We start from the raw sequence: 23,131 nt of genomic DNA on the forward strand, positions 1-23,131 counted from the left end.
AATCTTAAAGCGTAAAGCTTTCATTGTCTGGCCCAACTTTTATTTCTGTTCAGAATTAATTTTAGTCTCTAGTGTGATTGTAACATGAAAACCTTTGTTTTCTCATAAAGTCTTACTTGTGGAGAAAAGAGGTTTTTAGGCTCTTCCTTTGCATATTTTATATGCACCTAGCTATACTCCTGTGTGACACACTTTTAAAGCAGATGTATTTTGATGTAAGAAAGGGAATAACGTATTGCCCTGTAACAAGTGGGGATTTCAGTAGTCTGGGACTTTAGATTTTTTCCTGTCATGATACAACAAGGAAGTGATGGGAAATAGGGTATTTTTAGTGATTTGTGATCTTCTTAGAACCTTCCAAGTGATCGGAATAAAAACTGCTACTAAACAGAGTGCTGGGTTTTTTTTACATAGCTGAAACAACAAGTAACGTGCATGCAATCTGGTATCTTTTTTTCACCTGTCTAAAACTTAATTGTGCCTGTAGGGACAAAATGAAACATGGTGTACATGGAATTTGAGACCAAGTACTTTGCAGACCAAGGTGAATTGAATTTTCCAGAATAGTGAGTGTCAGGAGTATTCTGTTACTGTTTGGGTTTTTGTTTCCAAAAAGCCACGGAGGCACGAAACATGACTTAAAGGCACATCTCTGGTATGTCTGTGAATACCCTAATTCATGTCATGATTATTTCAGTTTTTTCTTCCAGTGAGCCTAACAACAACAACAACAGAAAAAAAGCAGATAAATTATGGTCCAAGGTGTCTCAGCTGGGTTGAGAAAAAAGGGTTGTTTTTTTTTTCTCCCACCCCACTGCCACAGTAAAGTGAGATACTAGAACAGACAAGTGATGTGAACACAGACTGCTAAATCTGTCCAGTATATCTTTTGTTTAAGAAAACCAAGAAGGGGAGCTGAGGTCACATTAACAAAACCCCCTTAAATTTGAAGATGCAGAATAGTTGAAGTGAGAGGTAAGAAGAAAGCAGCTTCCCTGCTGAGGAAACAGAATTACAGTAGTGGCACCTGCAGCTATACAGTACAACTGGAGGGAGAAAGCCAGTGCAAGAGCTGTAGCAACTGCTTCGGCTGTATCTTTGGTAACTTTTGAAAAAGTTTTAAGGGTGCCAGTGTCCAGTGTAATGTATGCTTAGGAAACTGGCTTTAAAGTAACTTAAATTGTTATATTCTTTCCTGAAATTGGTAATTACCTCTTTTGCTGCTAGTTTTTTTGAGAATTGATGATTATCTAGTGGCAATCTGCTCTACTTTGCCATTCAAATGAGGGACAAAGGTTTTACATAGGTTAACTAAATATTTGGGTATATTTTAAGATTTCCCCCCCCCCCCCCCCCCCCCCCCGTGGAATAAAATGGGTTTTTGCTCTCAAAAGCATAAAGGCAGTCCAGCTCCCTGACTTGGGGGAGCAAATAACTGTTGCAGTCAGTGGAGATTTCACATATCCGTGTGTGGAGGAACTTAAGAATATAATAGAAATGAAAATGTAGGATGTGAATCTTTGCAATACTGTCTATTTCCCACCTTCTAGGCTGATAATCCTTAGGCTTTCCTTGTAGTACACAGTATAAAAGGCAGGCATTGGAAGGTCTTACAGAGGGTTGTTTTAGCCACTAATAGGTATCTTTTTTTACCTCTCCGTATTTTTTTTTTCCTATGGGTTTTTTTTATTCCTTATATGATGAAAGGTTATTCAATTGCCTTCAATTTCTTCTTTCCCATTTCCTTTTTGTAATTGTAGCCCATTTTAGTTCTTTTTCTCATTGGTAGAATGAGTTGAAAGTGATTGCATTGTGTGTTTTATTCCAGTTGGTGTATTGCGACTGTCACCAATGCTGTAGTGTGAGTGGGGTGCAGCCGTTTGTCTAGCACTTGGGTTTTGTGGTGCTGCCTCCACTGCATCCCAGGTGAGCTACAAGCCAAGCAGACTACCACCACACGGGGACCCTTAGTCTGTCCCTGAAGGGTAAGATGCATCAGATTTCAAGTGCCACTTAATTTCAGTTAGAGGTCTCTTATGTGTTAAGGGCTACAATAAATATGTTCCCCCAGTAAGCACTATAGAGTAAAGCTTTAACGTGCTTTCCAGAAAGCTGTGATTATTCGCTTGCTTTCCAAGCTTGACCTAGAAATAATTTTATGTTATAGCAGCCTCCACTGATTAACTTTTTCGGTACCTACAATGACCAGTGTATCACTTGAGTAACAGGCATAGTCCTAAAACTTAATGTTTATTGCTTAAATACTAACAAAGTGTTACCTTCAGCCTTCCCTTCAAAGATGAAGGTATATGATGAGATTACTATGAAAGTTGCTAGCCTGTTACCAAAACATGTAGAAAAATCATACTGGGGGATGCATGTCCCTGTTTTTCAATTTCTATCTAGTAACTGCTACTTCAGCAGAGTGCAATTATGCAAGGAGAGAGACTACTTGAAAATTTCAGCTGCTTTTGTTCAGCGTCCCCTCCCAAGATTTTTGTCTGGCCATAGACTCTTACAAAATACATACACAAGAAGTTCAAGCATAATCTATTAACCTAGATAACCTTCCAGTTGGCTTAATTCATGGAAAAGGTCTAATGCTTCAGTTACTGGGCTCTGAGATGAAACCAAGAATGGAGCTTGTTCTCCTGGAAAAAAAAAAAAAAAAAAGAAAAATACAATTCTTCTTTGCTTGCATTATGTTAAATTAAGTGTTCAGACAAGCAAGGCAGGAAAGGAATACCATGTTTTGACACTCTTGATACCTGGATGTGCTGGGAGATTTATCAGTGAGATGGGGATCACAGTTTGGTGTTTCAGGTTGACTGGAACATGGGAGCTGCAGCAGCAGAATTGGACAACCTTTTCCTCCTGTAAGATAATGATTCTTGTCCCCTTCTTCCCATGATTCATGTGCAGGCTAAAAATGTAATTCTTCCTTCTGTGAACAATTAGTTTCCTAAGGTTGCACATCTCTTCACAGAAGACATTAGCCATTTTTACCTAGGTAATTTTTTTCAAATTTGTAGGAATCTGGAGGCCATATTTACTAAACAACCAAATTTTATTTTTCATTAGTAAAAGGAGAGGCTCTGTCCCAGACTAATCTGTGTGTTCTGTTCTTGGTGAGCAAGGTGGCTGAAATGTAAATGAATAGCAAAGAAATTTGTCCTCTGAATATGAACTTAGATGCTTTGCTTTAAAGATAGACTTTGACGCTTTTTCACTCATGGTTTCCTGGAATTCCATAAAATCATCATCATTCATGTAAAAATCTACACATAGCTTATATCGGGAGATTTTAGAAGAATTCTAAGTGCATATGAGTTAAAGCAACATGAACCTTAGAGTCCAGTTCCTTTCAAGGAGCTGGATATTCCATCTCTTACAGCGCTTGGGCCACACAACATAGGGAAGCTGAAATTTTCCATGTCAAATTCAGATCCTCAGTGCAGTGGTTCACAAGCCTTACACAGCACTTTGTGGGGCAGGAGAAGCTGTCAGAGTACTTTTTTTTTTTGTCTGTAAAAACACAGACAAACGCTGTGTTGTGTGCGGGAGACGATGACTTTAGATGTGTTTCAAAATTATCTCCTTTCAGTTCTTTGTCTTCTATTTTGTTATAATACTTTCAGCTGATTATTTTTATTTGGCATTTCATGCTGACATCCAGATATAAGATAACACCTGTCTTTTTTGATCATTTTAAAGTATTGCTGCAGTTGGCGCTCTTGGGCTTTTGGAGCCTTTCAGGCTTAGCATAAAAGAACGTGTTTATGTATTCTGCAATCGCCCCTCTCCAGCCCTTCCCTCTCCTCATCCCCCTGAGACTGCCTGTGTGGGTTAGCGAATTCTTTGAAAACCTCTCTGTTCTAGCCGTCAAGTTGGCTACTGTTTAAAGTGTTGCACAAATAAGGAACTATGTTAATTAAAGGAAGAAGTTAAGTATTTGCTCTTTTCCTGGGGAGAAGGTGCTGAAGAAGCAGTTTCCTAGAAGGGACTTCCCTTTTAGGTTACGTGCCTTGAGGGTTGACTGATCTTTAAGATGTCTTTAACGCGTTGCACCTTGAGTGCTCAAAGGTTTTGGTGACTAATGTCTGTGGGATTTGTGCCCTTGTAAAAGGCTCCTCTGAAGGTTGCGTCCCAGGTAAAAACTGTAATTTGGATTTATGGCTGCTATTACAACTTTAGGCTCTTAATAGTAATAAAAGTGACTGCTAGGTCTCCAGTGCTCTTTGCTTTCTGCTGCTGAGTCAGAAGCCAGTTTGGAGTTTCTATTGCTGGCAGAAGGGCCTGCCTTCCACTTTCTTTTTCAAATATTACTTCTGGTTGTATTTCTAAATCATAGCCCAGTGTTTAGCTCTCGATCTTGAAGCAGAATTTAAACATGTTCTTTAAACATGTTTCTTTTTCAGTTTGTATTTGATTTCTTATTGGTGTTTTTTTCCTTACATTTCATTTTATGTTGTTTTGAAGGGTTGTATCAGAAAGTAGGGCATAGTAGTTAGCTGATTTCATTCACAATATGTTTAATTGTCAACAGATTTTTTTTAATTCGCTGCTATAGCAGGCTGTCACTAGGTTTTCTACATGTTTTAGGAATGACAAGGGCCTTCCACCTTGCAGGATGGCAGGATTAGATCTTGGCTAAGTGATTGACTGCACTCCACCTTCACCACCCTGCTAGGAAGGCAGGTTATTCTGCAGTATGCAGGTGTGGAGCTGCCTCTGCTCCATCAATATTATGTGTTGGGGGAAAAAGGGATGGAAGGAGAGTGGATCAGCTTAGCTCCTGACTCTCATGGTCTGGCTTTCCTCTGAATGAGGCTTTCAAACAGGCAACCTGTTTCCCTCAATGCTGCTGGTTTTAAAACTTTCCGTGTATATTTGTAGGGCTGCCACTTGGCATTAGGTAACATCCATCTGAAAAAACTTGTAATTTCCTTTAATATTGCCATTCTCTTTTCTCCCTCCCACTCCCCCTTGGTTTTGAGTGATACTAATATGAAAGCTGTTCAGCGAAATACAGAATACAGATGGAAAATGGATTTTCCTACCCCTTAAGATACAGTATGCTATTATGTAATGACCCTTCTGTTTTCATATTTGAATTGGGATATTTTGGGAGATAATTTAAAAAAAAAAAAAAAAAGATTATGACAGTTGCTTTGTCTGTGTTTCCTTAGCAGATCTCAGTATGATTTTTTGTGTATTCAGACAGATTATAGTATAATCACAGCTAGCTAAGTGCAATTTTAACTTCAGGGTTACTATTTGTAATGTAATACTGTAATGAAAGGACAGATACTAGAAGCCGGCTATAAACTAAGTATAAGAAGTGAAGGGATATTTTAAAAAAAAAAAAAAGAGAGAGAGAAGCACCTGAAATCTATGCTTCTTTGCTTATAGGAGGGAATTTTTTGGCTTATTTTCATTATGCAGTTTAGGGTATGTTAGCAGGAACGTTAAGACTTTTGAAATTATGTTGGAAGCTTGTAAATTTGAACTTACATACAGAAATTTTGAGCAGATATTGGCAGGAGATGATTTATATGTTCGATTGAAAGGTAGAAGCTGTGTGAATATTTGACTGAATTAGTGTCTGGAAGATGAAATATGTGATAAACCAATTTTTAAGGAACTGCAGTAAAGAAGAGCTATGGTATTTTAAGTCATGGGGCTAACTTTGTAAGGAACTTTGTTTGGAAAGTGCTGTTTTGGGGTATAAACTTCAAACTTGAAAAGACTGGTGATGAAAACAGGTAGGAGTGTACTAAAGTAGTATCACATCCTGCCCAAAGAAGTTTGGTTTTTGTTTGTCTCCAGCTGGCTTGATAAAAATAAGCTTTTAAAATTAGACTTGTAGGTTATATACAATTACTGGGTGTGATGTGTGTAAGCAACTGTCTGCACCTGCTGTCCATAAAATAAACAAAAAGGTAAAAAACAAAGTAATAATAAAAAAAGCTATCGTATATGCCTGATTTCCTATCTTATTGGTAGAAATTGAACCATTAATTTAATTGTAGGCCCTTGTCACCCTAAACTATGGGGTCAGATAGGTTCTTTGAGGGGTCCTTGGCAGGATGATGAGGACACTGTATGTGGCTGTTTGCCTTATAAAATGGCATTAGTTATGCTAACCAGGGGTCAGGAGCAGGGGGTGTTGGTCACACCCCTATAAATGTACAGATACCCTTTTTATTTTTCCATTTTAATACTTGATAAGGCATAGCTTTTAAAATACTTGAGCATGTTCATCTGAAGAGTTTTACTGGCTGATTAAGCTCGAATGTCTGACATTCATAGTTGTGCCCTGATGAAATTTAAATAAAGCTGTGCTAAGTGACGAGATTATGATGCTGGAGAGAATGCTAAATACAAGGAACAAAAAGCAGCAGTGCAGGAATCTTAAAATATTTTCAGATTATAATCACAGGATTCAGTGTCCAGAGAAAGTCCTGCAGGCCATGCAATGCTAAGTGTGGCTGCAAGAGGCTCCTGGCACTCAGGAGGTTGGGGTGAATACAAGGGATCTGGGTGTCTGTCAGAGGAGGAGGTTCCTCGGAGGTTCCTACTGGTTGTTTTTCCTCCCCTTTAAACTGTCAGAACTATTTTTTCATGTGAATGAACTATGAAAAAGGGCGTACTCACAACATGCAATGTATTCAGCTTTTATTTGCTCAATGCCAAAATTTTTGTCTATTTATGTGCAGTAGATGTCAGATGAAAATGTGTTACTTCATCATGTTGGATTGATGGGTGTCTAATATCTTGTTTGTGGGGTAATTTCGGAGATGTGAGCACTTGCATGCAGGGCACCGGTGCTTTATCGCTTTGCAGACAATGTTTCAGAGTTTTGCAAATTCAAGCTAGAACCTTTAACAGGATTACAGTTGCAAACCTATTTATTGTAATTAAAAGTCATATGTAGGTTGGTGATGTGCATTTCTTAGGAGGAAAGACAACTATAGATTCTTTCCAGGCAAGTGTGAAGTGGCCAGTGTAATTCTGGTGTACTTGCTAAAAATCAGCATGCTGCTTTAAATATGAATACTTTTGTCCGTAATGCTAAATGTTAAGGTCTGTATAGTACTATGGTACTATTTCTGCTGTGTTATCTGCTTTGGTGTTACTTAACCATATATTTTAAGCCGACTTTGAGAGAGAGGTGCTACCTCTGGCTTCTGCAGAAAAGGGAAATCAAGTACTAGTCCCTAAACCAGACAAATTTAGTAGATTCTCTAGTTTGTCAAAGAGCTAATCAGATACTGATTTTATCATAAACTGGTTACGCTGAGGTACAGGGATGTTCCAGCCAGGAGAGTGAAATCATGCAATATTTTAAATGCTCTAAGGGCAAACTGGTTTAAAATGCACATTGGCAATGTGTACTTTGTAGAATCCCATTCTGCTTATCAGCTTTGCTGTTGGACTATAGATCCCAAGGTTTATACCTAGAATTTTGGTGACTCTTGAGTAGAGCTTTGTATGTCTACTTCCACTTGATACTTTTGCCTGTTTACCTGGGTTCATAATAAAGTAAGAATTGAAAAAACAGTAAAGTCTTTCCCTTGCCCTAAAATGGTATCAGCAGATTATTTCTTAGTAAGAACCCTCACCTCTTGTCTCTTCCTAGTCTGTTCTCTTAAATAACCACAATTCATTTGCTTATTTTTCTTACTGTGTATTTTCTAGGCAGATTTTTTTTTTTTTTTTTTTTTTACAAGTGCTTATAAGCTCTTTTCATTTGGTCCTTATCTTCCGTGTAATGCACTGCCCAGAGCGATACAGGGAGTTCTGGCTGAGGCTTTGTAAGCTTCTGGCGACATGAGGGCTAGGACAAGCTATCTGCTTGTCTGTACTCCACAGGAATTCACAGCTGCTCGTCTGCAGTGCCAGTGGTTTGCCATCCTACCCCATCTTTATGCAGCTGGCTGGTCCTGCTTAGGTGGAGGACTCTCCATTTGTCGCTATGATGCTGGTTTTGGTTTTTTTCCACTCAATTTTTCTAACTTGTTACGGTCATGGTGAAGTACAATCCAATTTTCTAATATAATTGCAGTCCCTCCTGCTTCATTATCTAGAAATTAAATAGCCTGTTACTTCCATCTTCTAGGTTATTAATAAAATACTTGCATGAGACTCAGACTCCTGCAGAAACTTGCATTGGTGGTATACTTTTTTTAAGATGAGTCATTTGATGAGTACCAAGCATGGCTTACCTCTACGTCTGCACTCACATTACAGTAATTTTATTAAGACTGGGATTCTCTACTTGGCTTACCTCTACGTCTGCACTCACATTACAGTAATTTTATTAAGACTGGGCTTCTCTACTCGGCTTACAAGCAGTATGCCACTGACTGTCAGAAGCTTTGTAGTGAAAATATAACATGCACTGCTCCTTTCCAAGTCCTGTCTCTGTGTAGTGGAAGAAACTTAATTGCTCAGAGGCTGGCTCTTTTTTTACTGATTTATCTTGCTGCTTAATCGATCATTTTCTTCACCTTCTGTCTGAAATATAACATTGGATGGGAATCTCGGCCTGTTTACTGAACTTCTGGCTTCTCCTTTTCCTTTTGCCAAGGTCTTCTAACAGAGAGAGAATCTGCTGTGGAAGTATTCCCTCCCTGCACCCAAATGTCTAATAACTGCATTTGTGTGTAATGTGTCGTTGGCTCAAATAAATGCTCTTTCCAGACTGGTCTGTGAAGCACCGCAAATTTTTTTCATTGTTTTCTTTAGATGCTGGCATCTGTTTAAAGTTAATGGAAGCAACTGCTGTGTATTTCATTCTAGTTGGCTGGTGTTGAGCCAAGAGAGGGTTGCAGCAGGATGTCACTCTGTTCCTTATTTGCTTAATTTGCAGTCCCAGTCAGGCAGTTCAGGACTGCACTACTCTATGTGTTAAATTTTCTGCCACTTGGAAATGAGACCGTAGACCTTTGCAAAAATGTCATTCAACATAACTGCCTCTATTTGTCCTCAAGATGAAGCCCCTGCCTCTCCATTTTCTATCTAACCTTTTTAAATGGCATTAATTATGGTCTCATTCTATGAAACTTGAGTAGCTAATACTTTTTTTTTTTAAATGTAAGCTATGTTTTCCTAAACACTTAAAAACATAAAATTCAGTTGAACTCCATACAAATCACCACCAGGTTGTGTGGACCCATCAGATCTGGCCTTCTGGAGAAGCACTGCAAATATGTCAATGAATGTATATCAAAATTAAGTTGTTAAATGTCATTGCGGCTGCTGCTAAAATTCCAGAAGTAAACCTTCTTTTCACGGAATTACAAGATCATATATTAGTGCTTCCTTGCCGTTTTCTATGTAATGATAAGATTATCTATACGATGTAATATTGCATCATACATGGTGCCTGTGGGTGTACCTTGCTTTAATTGGGTATGGATTGATACTTCAAGGAGAACTCAGTAATGTTCTAGCCCATGATTTGATCCATGTATTTCCTAAAAAATAGCATAAACCTACCTGTTGAGAGAAGCAGATGGGTTTGGAAAAGCACAGTCTAGATTGCTTTGTTGGTTTGGGGATTTTTTACCTGGGTACTTTGTTGGGAAGCTGGTACAGTCATGTGCTTGAGGCTATAGTCTCGTGCTGGAGTGACGTTTCCCCAATCTTTGCACTTCTGTGGTTATATGCTCAACCCAGTTCAACCACATTTGGTTTCGAAGTATTGTCTAGCACAATATTTGCATTAAGGAAATACCCAAAAGCTAACCTTACATGTGGCTGAATGATAGTTTGTGATAGTTTCTCTGCTGCTAATACCAATATGAATTGACATCAAGCACTGAGCACAACTTGATTTGGTGAAAATTTAGTATTAATGCTTCTTGTGTAATAATATGCTTTCTTAGGAAATGCTGAAAAAATATTTTTGAAGTCCTTTATTTAAATACTTAAATAAAAAATCTCAGTTAACGAACTGCAACACTGGCATTGGTTTACGGGGCTGTTGCAGTCATCATTTTTTAGTGCTTCTGCTTAGTTGCAGAACATCTTGCAAGCATTTCTTTTTTTCTGAGCTTAACCAACAATTTTTATACATTTGGTCCTGAAATGATGTATGCATGAACGGAAGGAATAAATGACTTTTTAACATGTTACCCTGAAGAGAAGCCAGATTCTTGGCACTGTCTTTCCTATCTTAAGGGGGGAGAAAGGAGAAAAAAAAAAAAAAAAAGAGGGAGAGAGAATCTGTGTTCATGAGACAACTGACCACTCTTGTCAAAACACACATGTCACTGGGAATATAAAATACAGGCTTTTACGGCTGCTTCAGTCTTACCTTCTGTCTCTCCTTTCCTGCCTGCCCTGCCCCCATAGTTGTGGTAGACATTCAGCTGCTGCATGGGTTTGTCATGTGGCCAGCCCCCCGAATTTATCTTTCTCATATGGCCAAATAACTTCATCCCCGTGGCAATTTGCTTGAATAAAGAGTCTGGCGAATGCAGTTGAGCCTGGGGATACAGTATGAAAATCAGCGGTTGCTTCGGTGAGTAATTATGCAGTGAAACAGCTATCAGCTAGAGGAAGAGGTGGCCAGGCTTTCATAGCCAGATGAAAACCTTCATCTGTGGAATTCCCTATGTAATATAAAGCTTTTGCAATATAGAGCACCTTTGACTACAGATGTGTGCGGTATTTAAAATTAGTATCAATTTTTACTGAAGGACAGTTTCTTACTATTGCTGATTCAAAGCACTAACCTTTGTAGAATGACGTGCATAGAAATGAGATTAGGAAGCTTTTGTTGATTCCCTCAGCCTGGTATTCTGACTCGTGCTGGGTCTTTAGCTGTGGTTGTAAATAATAGCTGATGCACAGAAATTATTTAGCTTTATATTGATCAAAGCTGTATTTTTATCTGGAGCATTTTATAGTAGGAATCTGGCCTAATGCACCTAAGAGACCGGGTAGTGTTATGGGTTGCGTCAGAAGCACTGCTCTGTATCTTCTGGTGGGTATTGTGTGTGGTTCGTATGCAGGAGTAATATTTGCCTTCTTAAGTGAAATTTTGTACACGTCTGAAAATAAGTCTGTGTGAATTGATAATGATCTTGCCCTGGAAAACTGGGAATAATGCAGTGATTTATAAATATAGAGTTTTAGAGAAAATAAATAAACCACATACTAAAATCCTCCCAAATGAAAGCTTCCACACAGTTTCAGTGATTTGTTTTTATAAAATTGCTGTGACATTTCATGAAAACAGTTTCCAGCTCCATCTGTCTGGCTGTAAAGAGTTATTTAAGTATTCACTGGCATGTCTTTTATATGGCTTTAGAGATGGTATCGGGACTGCAAGTAAATGTAGTTCAGCTGTTGACTGTACGCCTTGCACTCAGCCATCTTTGTGCTTTGACGTGCCTGTTAGGACATAGCAGGAGCGATCACTCTGTCCTTCAGAGCTGTGGTCCAGCCTGCCAGTCTTTCTCTTTCAGTGACCTCTGTTGGCAGGTACATATGGGAGTTGAGAAATTCCCTCATTAAAAGCTGCGTGTGTCATAATACTGATGGAAGTGGAACAAAGCTAGCCACCTCCCTTGGGACTAGTGCTGTGTTTTTGAGCTCATTCTTTAAATTAAGAAGGTCATTTCTTTGTTTTCAGTGTCATCAGCTTAGGCGGTATCTTGTGGCTCCATTATATATACAGATATTTAGAAAAATACAGTGGTGTTTTGTAGGCATGGGAGACTTCTTGACTTCTTTGACAGGTTGCGGTAGTTCAATATTCAAACTGGCTGATCTCTCAGATTCCTCATTCCCAATGGCCCTGTGGTGCTTTACAAACTTCAAAGATGTATTTTAAAAAAAATAACTAGTGCAGTGCTGCCCAAGCCAAACCATCCCAAAATCACTGCCCTTGCCCTGCTTTTACATGCCCGACCTGGAGACGGGTCACGTCAGGGCTCATCAAGTCAAAGGCAGAGTCAGTCTATTGTTTGCCTTAATCGTATGACCACAGATATCTGCAGGACAACCACATAGGCTTGGTTTCATACGCTGGCAGAAGTCTGTATATTCTTCGCTGTTCATACTTTTGTTTGTGTAAATTCTTGATATCGAGGTGGGTTTTCTCAATCTCTGTCCTGTGTAATACCTAATTTTATGATTTGCTCATGATAAAGGCTCTTTAATGGTGTGGAAACATAAGTTAATAGGGATTCATCCTGCTTTGATCTCAAATTTGCATAAAATAATTCTTATTTGGGGGATGAGCACGAGTCTGCTGTTACATTTCTGGCTCTTCAGATTTGATTTGAAATGCTTAGTACAGGTTGGAAATGCAGGGCATTCTTTTAAATGTTTTGGTTGGGGGGGGGTTATTAGTTTTAAACTATTTATCATGAAATACCTAAACCCAAACAAAAATAAATGAATACATGAGGATGTGCAAGGAACTAGTGCATATTCTAGATAATGAGCACACTCAGCTTTTAAGGGTAAAGAAGCCGCTTGAGTAGATTTGAATTGCCTGTATGCTGGTTGACTGCAGCACTGGTCTTCCAGTATGACAGACTGTGGTGAAGTGGTATAGCATGTCAAGATTTGAATTTAATACTGGAAATCAAAATACATTATCGTTGCACTGAGCTCCACAGACAGTGTTTTGGGTGAAGGCAAGGAGCAGGTATACAAGCTGGTCACTTAGTGTGGATTCATATAGGAAGGGAGCTGTTGGGTAACTTTACACTGTTTGTTAAATGTGGTACACTTTTCAAACCTGCTCCCACAAACAAAATCATTAGTGACCATGAAGTGGCTCTCAAGAATAAATCTTGTACTGCTCACATTTGTGATCTGTGTATATATGTTTTAATACTCCATCCATGGATTTTTTTTTTTAATTTTTTTTTCCCTAGTTTTCTACTTAAGCTTTTTATTTCACCTTGTCTGTACTTTCATTATGCCTCTGAGGGCTGTTTGAGGATACAGTGAGACTTGAAAGGTGTCCTATTGACAAGAGGGAATAATGAGTTGGCTCTTAAATGTGTTCAGTTCATGGTATTTTATAATTAGCTGTGTGAACTTTCAGTGTTTAAAAAAAAGGAAATAGGAAATGGCAATTACGCAGAACTTTCACTCTTCAATCACATATATACTGCATTTCCATTGTTACTTAGAGCTTTAAAGAGCCTCTCTGGAGGGCTGCATATTAAGTAATTAATCTTATTTAACACTTCATTATGAAGCGTATACAATTAATTGACAACGTATAGAAATAATGATCTGGTTAATAGAAATTCAGTTCCTGAGAGCTGAGACTAGTTTCCTTTTAAAGTTTTATGCTTGGTTTTGATTATTCTTTCCAAGTTCACTAATGATATGTATTTATCTGCCACTTGATCTTCGAAGGCAGAATTGAAATCCAGTTTGTGAGCAAGATAATGAAAATCTATACATAGCTCTTCTACTCCTTCTGTGCATTAAACAACCAGAAATGTGACAAGTCTTAATAGTTGCATGTTTGGTACTGCTAAGCTGTTCATAAGAGGGTAGGTTTATAAAGAAAATATAAACCAAAAAACCAACACAAACCCAACAGCAACAAAACCACAAACAAAGCCCCTGTTCTTATGTCTTTTGTTAAACATGAAATGTGTTTAAACATGCTTAAATATTGCACATAGCTGAACTGTTGAGGGATCTTGATTTGGAACCTGTGGTAAAGGTTAGGCTGGGGGAATGGTGGGTCTAAGCCAGTTTGTTGTTTCCCTAAGGCTAGCAATTTTTGTGCAAATGTTTTGAGGATCAGCATTAGCCTGTATATGCTGACTTGCTTACAGAGCTTGTCTGGAGAACGTCAGAGTTTTACGCTCACCTATCACGTGTTTAAAGGCATTGGTTTTGATACCATGACAAGTTTTGAAGTAAGTGTAGTTGGGAAGCAGGGTTCAAATGGGAAGTAGTTCCAGTTAAAAAAATTGGGGTGAAGAAAGAAGTTTTGGGTGTGTTAATAGGTATGTTTTGTCTTAGTCCGGTAAGTTCAGATGTGAGGTGGTCGGACGATGCTGAGCATGGGGGCCTTTGTAGCTTAGGTGGGGAGGTAAGAGTGGTTTTTCTTCCAGGAGAGGAGCCTAAATGCAACCTGACTACTGAGGCAGGCCAAGTTTGCTAATCCTGGCTTAGGCTCGGTCACACCAGAAACCCTACATGTGATTTGCTATTATCTGAAGTCCGTCATGAGACACAGCAGGATGCCTGAAATATGCTTAACCCCAAAGGAAAGCAATCCCAATTCTGCGCTTGGGTCATGCTTGAAGTCCCCATGAGGCCAGTGGAGAGAGAAGGTAATGGGGCAGCTGCATGACCCGATTTGGTTTCTTAGGTTTGGTGCCAGCTCTTTGGTCTTCACGAGCACTTGGTATTCTACATCTCCCTGAAATAATAGGATCAGGAAGAGAGTTTGTCTGAAGGCTGCGACTCTGCTCTTTTTATCTAGGTCTCCAAAATAGGTCTTTAATTCATCCTGCTAGTAAGTGGCACAACATTCTCTGTTAGTTTCGTACATCTCTACAGAGGTACCACCATTGTAGTTTTTTTGTCTAACATGTGTCTAGTATTTTCCCCTAACTGTGGTTTGTGAATATAGAAGTATCATTTTCATAACATTACATGTGTGCTGTAAGAACTGGGCTTCTCTTGAGGAAAAGCTAAGACACACAGGAAATTTATTTTAGTTCTAATATATGATATTGTTTGTATGCAACTGCCCCATGTTTGCCTTTTAGGGATACATTTCTTACCATTATACAAAACAAAGGCGACTGTCTTTTAACTATGTGTATCAAAACCAAGTACACCTAATGTGGGAGTTAGTGTTTGTAATGTATTTGTTGGCTTTTTTCCACATTAGCCTTATTCTTAAAGTATGTGACAACTTTCTTAAGTGATTTATATATGCATATGCATATAAATTTAGCTTGTATTCACAGTAGTTCACTGATTTGCAAAAGATCTTAAGGACACCTTTTTTCCACAAGCGAAGCCTTTTTCTATTTCGTATTTTTTGCCTTTTCTGTTCTGTAATGAGTTACTTTGTGTGACAGGTGGGAGATTCAAGAAAGAGATAGTAGTTGATGGACAAAGCTATCTGCTGCTGATTAGAGATGAAGGGGGCCCTCCAGAGGCACAGGTGAGCATTGCATATATAGAGCTTTATCAGCCTAACACCACGGTTTCCTTTCCTTTAAAAAACTTCCTTTAAGAGAACTGGCTTTGTTTTGTGCTTTCCTGGGTCCTTCTGATCTTTCTGTTGGGAAAAAGTATATGTCGCCCTCAGGTGAAAAATATTCTATTTAGAAATTATTTGGGATTTCAATTACAATGTGAAACTGTATAGTAAAGATATATGGTTAACTTATATTGAATGCCTAATCAATATGCTTCCACTGGTGACAAAGTTGCATGTTATAGTCATAAGTTTTCTTCTGAGTTAGAATCTCTAAACTGTTAAAATACAAAGCAGATGTATGCACAGTGACACACACACTTGTGTAAAAATCTTTGCATTCCCTGCTCCTTCCACATTTTGCTCCCTGTGCTGTTTAAGACTCAACTTTGTGAGTTCCAGTTCAGCACCACTGGGTTCTCAGATTTCTGACTTAGTGTCTGTATATGGTGTGTTGCCTCCTTGTCTCGTAGAAGTTGACTCATGGGGATTTGCCTTTGAGAAGGCACTTGTGATTTTGTGTGCTTAACCCTGTTACTCTGTTTTGAATGACGTGAAGCAAAGCGTTTTGCTTATGTGATGCTTAAATCGCTGCAGACTCTGCTAGCCTGGCACAGGCAGCATCCTTGTCTTCTGGCATTCTCCTTGTCTCCCCTCTACCTCTTCTTACCTGGGCACTAGTGGAGTTTCTCAAGTGTGTTGGCTGCTGCTGGCGTTGCTTTGCTTGGCTGTTCAGTGATGGATCAGCTTAAAAAAAAAAAAAAAAATCCAGCACCAGGAACTGTGCTATCGCCAAACAGCTGAACGGGAGTGGTGCCAGCAGCAGCAGCTTGTGTTTCAATGCTCCACTATTGCTCATTAGCTGCAGGAGGATTAGAGCATGGGGGAAGGTGCCCGGACAAAGGAGAAGAGAAAGGAGGTGGAGGAAATGGAGTCCAAGAGAGACATCCTGGAAGGAAGTTAAAAGAAAAACAAAAAATTAGTGTTGCTGGCACATCTGCAGCCGTGTGAGGCAGGAGCCTAAAAGAAGTGCTCTGTTTGAGGCCGTGAATAATTTGGCTGAAGTGCACAACGGTTTCTAGGCCCTGATGCTTAGAGAACATTCCCTCATATAAAACCATAAATAGCAGAGTTGTAAAGGTACACACAGCAATCTAAATATTTTTGTACCTGAAGAATTGGTTTTGCAGAGTTCATTTGCACTAACTGCAAACTAATAAACAGACACGGTGTTTTGCTTTTGATCTATGCTAGGTAAATTTGGGGATTTTAATTACTATTGTGGCTGAGGTTTGTTTTTCAGCAAATAATGAGTATGGTAAGGTTTGAGGTGTTAGTGCTATTTCACCTCTCAGAAGATGTGTTTCATGTGTAAATTATCTTTGGTATAATTTCAAGTCGTGTGTATATTAAAGATCTTTAATGCATTTATTAATTCCTGGAATAAAAACTTTACTTCTGGGTTCATGAATATTTATATCTGTATAATGAAAATGGAACATTATCAGGAGAAAAATGTTTACCTCCCACTATTTACTTATGATATAAAAAGGGTTTGTAATTTTAGCCTTAAGGTTCTGCTTTTTGCAACAGTGCAGTATATTTTTGTGGATAGTTAGGATAGAATTAAGACTTCAATGAGTAACGAGCTGAACTGCGGTCTTCCTGGCACTCAGTGGCACGGGCTCGGGGGGGAGTTCCCCGGGTGATGGCTTCTTTGCTTCAGTGCAAAGGCTGCAGCTCAGGTCTCACTTTTACAGTCCCCTTCTTTTTGGCAGGAAGGGAGGGAAAACAAACTCACCGGAAGACTCATTTTCTGGATCTATGATCTCTCTCTTTCTTGTCTAACACAAGATTGTGCAAAGATGAAAATAATTATTATTAAAAAAAAGCTCATTTCATAGAATTGAGAAGGCGGTGAGGTATACTGGCTGATGCTGCTTCAGTTTGTGAATATTGACGATGTGTTTTGCTCACCAGGTTTTATTTTACTCTTGCTGCGATCTGTTACAAATGTAGTGGCCTCCTATTCTAAAACCCGATTAACGTAGCAACTGAGCTCTAACAAGCTGCCACGTGCTATTCTTTTGCAATTTAGAACTTTTTGTAGAATTTGGTTTTGTTTGGGCTTATCTTGAACAAACAGATCTGCTCAATCACAGTAGTAAGTCTGAAGGTGGATTTGTGTATCAGCAGCTGACCTATCCTTCTTATTTAAAGCCATTCCCCACACAGTGGTGTGGATAAGATATTCTGGGTTTCTAGGCCTTGTGCATATTTTCCAAATTTCCTTTGGTTTTTAATATCACAGGTCTGATATGCACAAAGCTTAAACTTATTTTAATATAAAAAGAGAAATAAGAAATTACTGGAAATATTTGTGTCTGGAGAAACTGCACAGAATAACCATGCTCTGGATTTTTTTAATAATTGTCATTAGAAGGCTGCTGCTACACACTGATGAAACATTAAGAAAATTTAGAGAGACTGTTACCTTCCAAACTGATGCTTTAAGGACATTGTACCTGTAAGGAAGTGTTCTTGGCATGATGCTGCTGAGTCCAGTCAGTGAAAACAATTTTATAACAAGACCCAAAACCAAGTCCACACACAGTAATGATGCTGTCTCCCGTTCCTTTGGTTAGATCTTCTGGTTTGAATAGTTCAAATTTGATAGCGTGGTAGTTGACTTTATTCTGGTAGTAACTATGCTGTGTGTAAACAGTCCTATCGTTACCATCTAGAAGATTGTCCTCCTGACTGTCTTGAAAACCTCAAAACACTTTTGGCTATTTTTACACTGTAACTGGTGAGGTAGTGTTTGGTTTCAAGTACAATACAGCCACGAATATGCACGTTAACTTAAATGATCAGCTAATTTGCCATACGAAAAAGAGGCAAGAAGTACTACTAGCTCCTGATTCTGAAAAAGGAAAATTTAATGAGCTCAGCAACTTCAGTACCTAAACAGCTTTCCAGATTCATCCTAGTGGCTCTTTTTTTCTTCCCTTTGCATATGCCAGCTTGGGATGCCTTAGTAAAAGCTGAGATTGTGTGAATCTACAAACTAGTGAGTGAAGCAGTTTAAATACTGCAAGAGCAGAAACAAAACTGCAAGAGTTGGTAGGGCTGAGCTAAGTGCTGACAAAGCTAGGCTAGTAGTGTAAAACTCAGCAAAACATCTCCCAAATGAACGTCCTTGCAGCTCGCTGTGTGTTCAGCATGTCCCCAATCTACCTGGCATATTGTAGTAGTAATATAATGAAGAACGTGAATACCGATGGCTGAAGCTTATTTCCATTGGTCTAAATTTGGGTAGGAATGGAGTCACTTAGGGAAAAATAAAGGCAGTGAGGTAAGCTTAACTTCAGTCTTTTTTTGATGTCCAGTATATGTTTACTGTTATGCTAAATGTGTTTAAACAATCTTAGTTCACTTGTGAGCTAGAACTTTTTCACTTGCGTGGTCACTTAAGCGGCACCTTGCCTTGGCCTGTGGATATGCACGTCTTTTAGCAGATTACTGATGCCAAGAGAGAATAGTTTGCTTTCACACTGAAAGATGAACGAGATGTTTGGTACTGTTTGCTCAATTAAGAGTGTCTGTCTAGTGAAGAATTGGAAATCTGAAATTAAAGTTTTTGGACATTGATCAAGAGGTGAGAATTACTAGCAATGCTTGTAAAACCACAACTGTAATACTTGTCCTGGCATTAACAGAAACATCAGCATGCATGCATGCATGTAAATCACAGGGTGGGGAAATAGCACCCTAAATAGGGCCCTCAAGTGCCTAGAGATAAGTGCTATTCATTTAAAATTCACAAATTCAGAAATCTGAGGCTGTGATGTCTTCTTTCTCTGTGAATCAAAACCAATGTGCACTGATAGTAGTTGGCCTTGTAATATCATATACCAGTGAAGAAGAGATGCGGTTGTGAGTGTGGGGAAAAACCTTTGTGTATCCCAGATCCCCATCACTTGCCAAGTGATGTGATTCATCATTTTAGAAATGTATGCCACTTTAAGTCTTTGGTTATTGTCACTAACTAAGTTTCTCTGATGTGTGTTTCCCTCCAAGTAAGGTAAGAATGTTTCTCTTTTTCCTCATCACTGCTTTTCTCATAGTATGCCTTTTCCATTTTTATTCTGCAGTTTGCCATGTGGGTGGATGCTGTTATATTTGTCTTCAGCTTGGAAGATGAAATTAGCTTCCAGACTGTTTACCACTACTACAGCCGTATGGCTAACTATCGTAACACTAGTGAAATTCCAATGGTACTAGTGGGAACGCAGGGTAAGTGCAGTCTTGATTTACAACTGTGTTTCTGTGACTGTATAGACTGCTACAAGCTGACAAAACCATTTCCTGTCCTTTCCCCTCTCTTGCATCAGCACTGCCACACGTATGATGACGAGAGCTTGTGGATAAACTGGCAGTTAATCAGCAGAGTGGTGGTCTGCCGTTTGGGCTTCCTTGGCTGGCTTGCTACAGGGCCCTGTGACATTGCGAGGACTGGTTTGAGATGGGAGACAAATGTCCTTGCAGCACTCTTGGGAGAGGGAGTATAGGACTTTAGCAATGATGACTTACAAGAATATTTAAAAAATATTTGTAGTGCTTGCTAGTCACAGTGGTTTTCTTCATCAGCAGGGAGATGGTAATGTTGAATTTGGGCAGGTGAATCAGTTGTGTAATGAGGTTTTGAAGTCAAACTGGTTTCCATTAACTTGGCAGTCTAGAAGTGATCAATATCCTGGCATTCCTAAGAGGCAGACAGATCAGCAATCAAAAACCTCCAACACTGTTGGAGCACTGTTGTGCCCCTGTGCAGTGTCTCAGGTCAGCCACTCCTTAAATCAAATAGAAATGCAGCTTTTAGCCGCCTGAAGCACCACCACCACCCCCAATTCTGTTTTTCCAAAACCTCTTCTGGAGCAGCAGCAAGCAGCAGCTAGCCTATGGGAAAATGTAACAAGGGAAAGGCACCAGCAGTATTTCAATTTCTTTTGCATCTGAGCTATCTTTTGGGTATTCCCTGCCTTGTTTTGCCAGTGCGTCATGTTAACGTTTCACCAGTTTCCCATATTGTAGTTAGCTTGCTGCATGGAGTAGACATGAGTTGAGGCTGCTCTGCACCTAGCCATGTAGATGACCCTCCTGTGATAATTCTTACCAAAAATGAGAAGTTCTTGCATAGGTGCCGGACACAGACTTCTTTCTTTACAGAGCTCCTGTTTTGGAAGCATAGTACAGACATTTTTGTGAGTTTCTTCCCACTGAAACATTTCTTTCAGAGTATAATGCCAGGTTACTGTGCTGCGTTAGAGGGAAAACACAAGTGTCATGAGTTGCTCTTGTAGGTTCGATTTTGGCCATCTTCCTTTTTAGTGTACGCTACTGGTTTTGGTGATGTTGAAGCTTTTCACTGCTTTCTCAGCTTATTCTTTTGTCAGCTTTGTGGTCAGAGAGCAGTTTGCTTTTCCCTGCCTGCCTGCCCAGCTGTCACCAGTGCTGCCACGTGAAGGCAGGGGGGAAGCGTGGGCAGCACAGAAGGAGGAATTGCAACCGGGCTGTGGAGTGGAAACAGATGATAAAGAACAAAAAGGGAAGTAGGTACACAAAAAGTCCTAGGATAGTGGAAACTACAGCCAAAAAGCAGAAATTAACTGCTTTGAAGGGCCACACTGTGAGCTTAAAACTGGAGTCGAAAAAGGAGAGAGGGAAACATTTCTCTGAGGTGTTTTTCTTTCTGCACATCTGACACTTTGAGGTATGGTTTTCCATCTTGTTCCCGTCATTACCAGAATGGAATTTGGTTTATCAAAGTTTATTTTCTGTTGCAGTGCTGATACAAAGGGGATTTTTAAAAATGTGGCTAAAGATGGAAATACTGCTAATTCTGGGAGTAAGCATCAGGAAAAAATACAGCTTTTTGGCTACGTTGACGGTCAAGCGGTGCAGTGAAATGAAATATATGAAATATATTTGAAGTACACCTGTTTGACATCTAGCTGCTTGGTTTTGACTGGTATTCTTGAAATAAGCTGTGAATTGAAATCTCTCCCAAAACATGAGCACTTGCTGGATGCTTCCAGACATTCTCCTCTGGTTGTGGTGTGGTGGGCCAGGCTGTAGCGCTGAATTTGCTTCGCAAGTCAAAGTTTTTGAAGTCTTGTTGCTTATCAGTTCCTTTCTGGTTAAATGTTTTCAGCGCCCTCTGCTGATTAAAAAAAAATCTGCCTTTAGCTTTCCAAATAACCACTCTGTTTTTATTAATTAGATCTCATGAGAAGGTAGCGATAACATCGGTTGAGATATGGTCATGTCATGCCCAGAACCCAGCCTCAAATACAGCATAGCAAGAGTCACTGACTTCAGGCTCACGTTAAAGTGATGCTTTTTTTCCAGAGAACGAATGTAGTTTTGCTGCCACAGAAAGCAGCAGACTTTTAGGAAAACTTTCTGAGCAGCTCTAAATGCTGAAATTGGTGCCTGTCATGGTGGCGAGGTGGTATCTGCAGAGTTCCGTAGAACAGGTAGTACTGCTGTCTCACCTTAAGACTTTTTTTTTTTTTGCCAGAGGTAAGAATTACCATGATAGTCCTGGAAAAAAAAGTTGCTTTTTAAGATTTTTCATAGCATTATCACTTTATAGATAGTCAAGAAGTATAACCTTTGTAGAGTTCTTCCCTATGGTGGAGTAGCAATGAAGAAATTTCCCCTTCATCTGTTAGCAGGGGTTGTTGGTTGTTTTTTTTTCTGGTGTAAGGTTTTTTCAGCTCCTACGGCTAGGCTCTAGCAATTGGAGTTAAAAAGCATGCATGAAAAGTAGCTCTTGCAGAGAGGTACAAAGTATTATTATTTGTTTAGAAAAATATCATTTTTATTGGCTTTGCAATATGTTCACACAACATCTCATGGGAGCCTTTACATCAAGGTTTGAGACTCAATGTCATTTACAATAAGTTTCCTGGATCCAGTCTTGGCTGTGACTCGGAAGCCAGGTCAACAATGGAACCTGTGACTATATGAAAAAAATCTCAGTTTCGTGTTGAACTGAGGAGTGTGTGCCTCCACTGCGGTGTGTGTGCTGCAGGTTCACGGCTGGGATTTAGCAGAGTGCTTTGCTTCCAGCCCGGCCTTGCTAGCCCACTGTTGGTTCTCTGTGCCTAGGCAAAACGCAGACGGAACTAGCCGAAAAAACGGGAAGGACCAAAAATAAGCATAAAGAGCAGAGTTACATGAGGAACTGAGGGAAGAACTGGACTCTAGATTTTGAGCAACACGATAATGGCAGTCCTGTACAGCTTTGTTATTTCTTATCTGCCATCGTGATTTTTTTTCCCCAGTTGTCTTAGCATTGTTTAGGTTTTTTTAAAGAAAAACATCTCTTATGTGCAAATCGAACACTTGCCCTGCATGTTGCAATAATACCTGGTACCATTTGTCCCCCCCATCCCATTATTTCTCCACTGAAAATATTCTTGTCCTTACAAACGTGTTGTGTTTTGTGCTTCACACTCTACAGGTGAAAGTTACTTATAAGCCAGTGCTGATATTTATAGGAGGCCTAAAAATCATTTCACATGTTCAGAATCATCAGCCGTTTGTTTTTCTAAGTATGTTTTACATCAGAGCTCATGTTTTTACATGTGATTCTGTATTTTTTGCAGCTAGTGACGTAAATATATTTTGAGGTAACCAAAAAGCATCTTTTTTCCTGGTTTTCAGAATCAGTCTGCGTGCTGGTGACACTAGCAACAAAGTATAAAATTAGAGTGATGCACACCCCTGTTGTTTCCCCAAAATTCTAAAAGTCTCATGGTTTGTACTTAAATTTCCTGCTTGGATGTTGGTAATTATAAGATGATGTTTTCAAATTATGTCTAAATATGTATTTTTTCCCTGTTGTTTGCT

The 23,131-nt window shown here is 39.3% G+C and overlaps 1 protein-coding gene across 10 annotated transcripts in view; it reads left to right on the forward strand.

Annotated features, from left to right (window-relative positions):
* AGAP1 (ArfGAP with GTPase domain, ankyrin repeat and PH domain 1) overlaps nt 1-23,131 on the forward strand; it is a 402,057-nt gene that overhangs the window by 136,148 nt on the left and 242,778 nt on the right. For all 10 annotated transcript variants that reach the window (XM_052791201.1, XM_052791202.1, XM_052791204.1 and 7 more), the window contains 2 exons: nt 15,090-15,175; nt 19,366-19,507. In XM_052791201.1, coding sequence (XP_052647161.1) covers nt 15,090-15,175; nt 19,366-19,507 — 228 coding nt within the window. The remainder of the gene's footprint in view (nt 1-15,089; nt 15,176-19,365; nt 19,508-23,131) is intronic.

This window comes from Harpia harpyja, chromosome 7, assembly GCF_026419915.1.
Source record: "Harpia harpyja isolate bHarHar1 chromosome 7, bHarHar1 primary haplotype, whole genome shotgun sequence".
Taxonomy (NCBI): Eukaryota; Metazoa; Chordata; class Aves; order Accipitriformes; family Accipitridae; genus Harpia; species Harpia harpyja.